A 3,886-nucleotide genomic window follows, 5' to 3' on the forward strand; every position below is an offset into this window, starting at 1 on the left:
AAAAAAAAAAAAAATTGCAAACAAAAAAAAAGTTGCAAGCAAAAATATATTTTTTGAGAGCAAAAAAAAAATGTTTTTATTTGCAAAACGTAACATTTTGTTTGCAACTTAAAAAAATTTAATCTCAAAACTATGACTTTTGCTTGCAATATGGTGGCACAAATATAACTCCATAGATTTCTCTTAAATGCACGAACGGATCAAAATGCTGCTTTGGGGTTCTTTATAGTGATGAATGAACAGTAAAAAACATTTAAAACCTCAAAAAGTAGAACAGTGAAAGTAGGGTCTCTTTAACACTCTCTTCTAAACTCAGCTTGTTCAGTCTGAGCTGTAGCTCTTGAATCACTGCAGTTTCTCTGGGAATTGACTTTGGCTCAACAGAGAAGTTTGGAGATTCACCATAAGGAGAGGTGCCAGCTGTCATGAACATGTCACTCTTGAGTAATCTGTTTACCCATTCCACAAATCAGAATTATTCCTTCTCATACAAAGCACACAAACATCTATTAAAAAAATAGACTAAAATTCACATTCTGTGTATTACTTCAAAATAAAATACCAGGTTCCCGAGAAGCAGAGTTTTTCTCAAAAACATGGCAGAACAATTCCAATCTGTGTGTATGATCATTTAGAAATACTTTTGAAAGTATTCTGGACTGCAAAGGCTTTAAAAGAACTCTTATACTAAGCAGAAGTCATTCCTGCAAGACTGTCCAGATGCTCTGTTGCTTCCAGGATTCATTTAAAATAGAGCGTTTTAAAGGGAAAAGAGCTTTTGTGGTCAGACAAATCCAGACGGACATTCTTTGTTGTCTTTTAGCAGAACAATGTAAAACCATAGACAACAGCTGTTACAGCAGCATGATGAGATGACCTCCATGCAGTCCAACACCTAAACAGTCTTTAAATGTTCTATTTATTTTAACACTGTTATGTCTGTAGCCTTTGAATAAAGCAAGAATTTTAGCATTTATTGCATACGCTGCCAATAAAAATGCTGGTGTCATTTCCTGAACTTTGGATGAAAGAATCCAGTTTAGAAAGAACAATAATTACCTGTAAAAATAAAAGCCTTCCAGGAGAACCGGACTCTGTCAGGGCGACAAGCTTCTGTAACTGGCCAAGCTGTGGATGTTCCAACTAAGATCTGAAAGATACGAAATAGTAAAAAGCAAGCAGCATAAATGTCTATGTCTTCTATGTCTTAAATGTTTTGTTAAATAATAATCAGAGCTGCTGTTTGTTTTCATGGTCACTCTCTATTATCAGTTTTATTTTTGTTACTTTTTCAAAATGTCAGATCATGAACAGCGGCTCCACAAGAACAGCAGGTACATGTGTAGATGTAAATCAACAGGCTGTTGTAGCTTTGATCAAATCTCCGCAACGTTTGGTGCTAAAAAGCCATTTGGTCCGTTTTCTTACTGACCAAAATCCAGCGAGAACTACAAGATTCCACTTCACCGTTTAGAAAAATACACTTTATTGATGTTTTTATGGACATTCATTTACACAGTGAAGCTTTTAAGTATTTATATTAATTAAAGTACAATAGTGTTATACTTATCTATATATAATAATGAAAATTTGATTTTGATAGAAGCAAATACAAGTTCCTTTCAAAATAAAATACAGTGTCAATTCAGATCGTTCCTGCAGCAGCAGATTTTGTTGAATTAGAAATGGAAGAAAGTCCAATATAATGTTTTCTATCATGACTTTAGTCAGCTTTTATTTTTTATTCGTGATTTACTATCCAATATTAACATATTTTGGTGTAGAATACATTTTTCTTTATTAATTTATACAAGTGAATTCTGATCTATGTTTTAAGAACTTTGTCTCTGAACAGCAACTAGACACAGTTGTGCAGCAGTAGATCAGAACATGCTTTAGGATTACTTTAATAACGCATCACTCTGGTAATAGATTAAACTATTTGTACGGTGGCTCAGAAGGGTCACAGCACAACACTTTAAATACACAACATAGCACATTACAGTCACTAAAAAATTAACTCGCAACACGAAACCGTCAACTAACAACACAAAAAACTAACTCTTGGCACAAAAAAATATTTCACAACACAAAAAATGTACTCTAAACACAGAAAAATAAATTTACAACACGAAAAATTAACTCACAACACACAAATTAACTCTCAACACGGAAAAAATGAACTCACAACATGTAAATAATGATCTCACAACAGGGAAAAATCAACTTCAAACACAAAACAATAAACTCACAACACAAAAATAAACTCACAACACGAAAAAAATGAACTTACAACACAGAAAAACAACTCACAACACGGAAAAATCAACTCAGAACACAATCAACTCAAAACATTAAAAAAATTAACTCTCAACATGAAAAAAATTAACTCGCAACACAGAAAAATCAACTCAAAACATGAACAATTAACTCATAACCCAAAAAATTAACTCAGAACACATTATGTCAAAACAGAAGTTTGACCTACAACAGTTGTCGCATTGCTTTTATTCTGAAATTAATTCTGAAAGTAATTCTGTTGCCCGCTCAGCCCGATGGAAATTTCAGAATAAAAGCAGTGCAACTTCTGCTGTAGGTCAAACTTCCGTTTTGACATTTTGTGTTGTGAGTTGATTTTTTTCGTGTTGTGACTAATTGCTGTGTAATTTAAAGTGTTGTGAGCCCTCTGGGCCACCGTACATTTGCCATCATTTTTGCTCAGTTATCTGTTAAGCATCTAAACATAAATGACTAAACAGAATTTACTCTCAAAAATGACCGAAAAATACAAATCTATTATTTTTTCAAAGTATTAGCATCTTCTTTCAAAAGCAGAGAGCCCCAGTGGAGGATAAAAGAGCCCTATGTGGATGCAGACCCTTGGGCTGGATTCATTCTAGAGGCCCGTGCTCACGTCCTCTGAGAGTCTGGTCCTCTCGTCCTCTGGTTTGTGTGTTTAAGACAAAAACAGATGAGTAAAAAAGACATTTACAAAGTTAGCATGTCCCAAAAAAGCTGTGAGAATGGAAGGCTTGTGTGTGATTGGCAAACAGTGCAGCTTCTGAGAAATGATTGCAGAGAAAGTTTGGTAAAAACCACGGCACATTTCTAAACTCGCTGCAGACTTCATTGCTCTATTTCCTCATCATGTTAGTGATTTTATAAAGTTCTGAAAGTCCTCGGCTGCTGTCAGTGGTGTGCTGACTCAATTACTTTATGACAAAGTTATTAACTTCAGTCCTTGACAGTCACTATTTTGCTGCTTGTCCAACCACCACTGTCCTTGCAGCTGTTGGATGTAACACACCTGATGCAGGTGACGAGCAGCAGGTAGAGCAGAAATATCTCAAGAACTAGAAGGACAAAGACAGCCGGCGTCCTCGTTTTTTGGTTTTACAACCTTCCTTTAAGAGAAAGTGATATTATATTTATGGTTTGTTTTTTTGTTATTTCTCTACCAGCAATCCTATGAGGTCCCAATCGCAATGAAGGCTATTTTTGACTACATCGATACCTTCTCCTCCCGCATCCGTGAGATGGAGCAGCAGAAGAAAGATGGAGTGGTTTGTAAGAAGGAGGACAAGCCCAGATCTCTGGAGAACTTCCTGTCTAGGTGAGGCTACCTGCAGAAGTTCTCAGTGAATAATGGCGAATAGTAACATAAAAAAAATTAATAAAAAAAAAAACGTGACTGTTGTCCATTCTCTAACTGTAGAGATACTAGTGCTGATAGCTGTAGATGCTGAAATTAATAGCTAAAAACACTAAAGCTGATAGCCAGCTAAAATATCAGCTATGGGCCAAATTAGCCTAAAAAACAAACAAAAAAGCCTGAATTAGTCAAAACTGCTAGCATTTAGCTGAAAATATTAGCTAAACTCCAAAA

At 35.2% G+C, this 3,886-nt stretch overlaps 1 protein-coding gene across 1 annotated transcript in view; it reads left to right on the top strand.

Moving 5' to 3' along the window:
• The window catches only part of ccdc80 (coiled-coil domain containing 80), a 25,920-nt gene that overhangs the window by 16,498 nt on the left and 5,536 nt on the right, over positions 1 to 3,886 (top strand). Inside the window, exon 7 of the mRNA XM_024286741.2 lies at positions 3,462 to 3,613. Coding sequence (XP_024142509.1) covers positions 3,462 to 3,613 — 152 coding nt within the window. The remainder of the gene's footprint in view (positions 1 to 3,461; positions 3,614 to 3,886) is intronic.

The sequence above is a fragment of the Oryzias melastigma genome, linkage group LG21 (genome assembly GCF_002922805.2).
Source record: "Oryzias melastigma strain HK-1 linkage group LG21, ASM292280v2, whole genome shotgun sequence".
Classification (NCBI taxonomy): domain Eukaryota; kingdom Metazoa; phylum Chordata; class Actinopteri; order Beloniformes; family Adrianichthyidae; genus Oryzias; species Oryzias melastigma.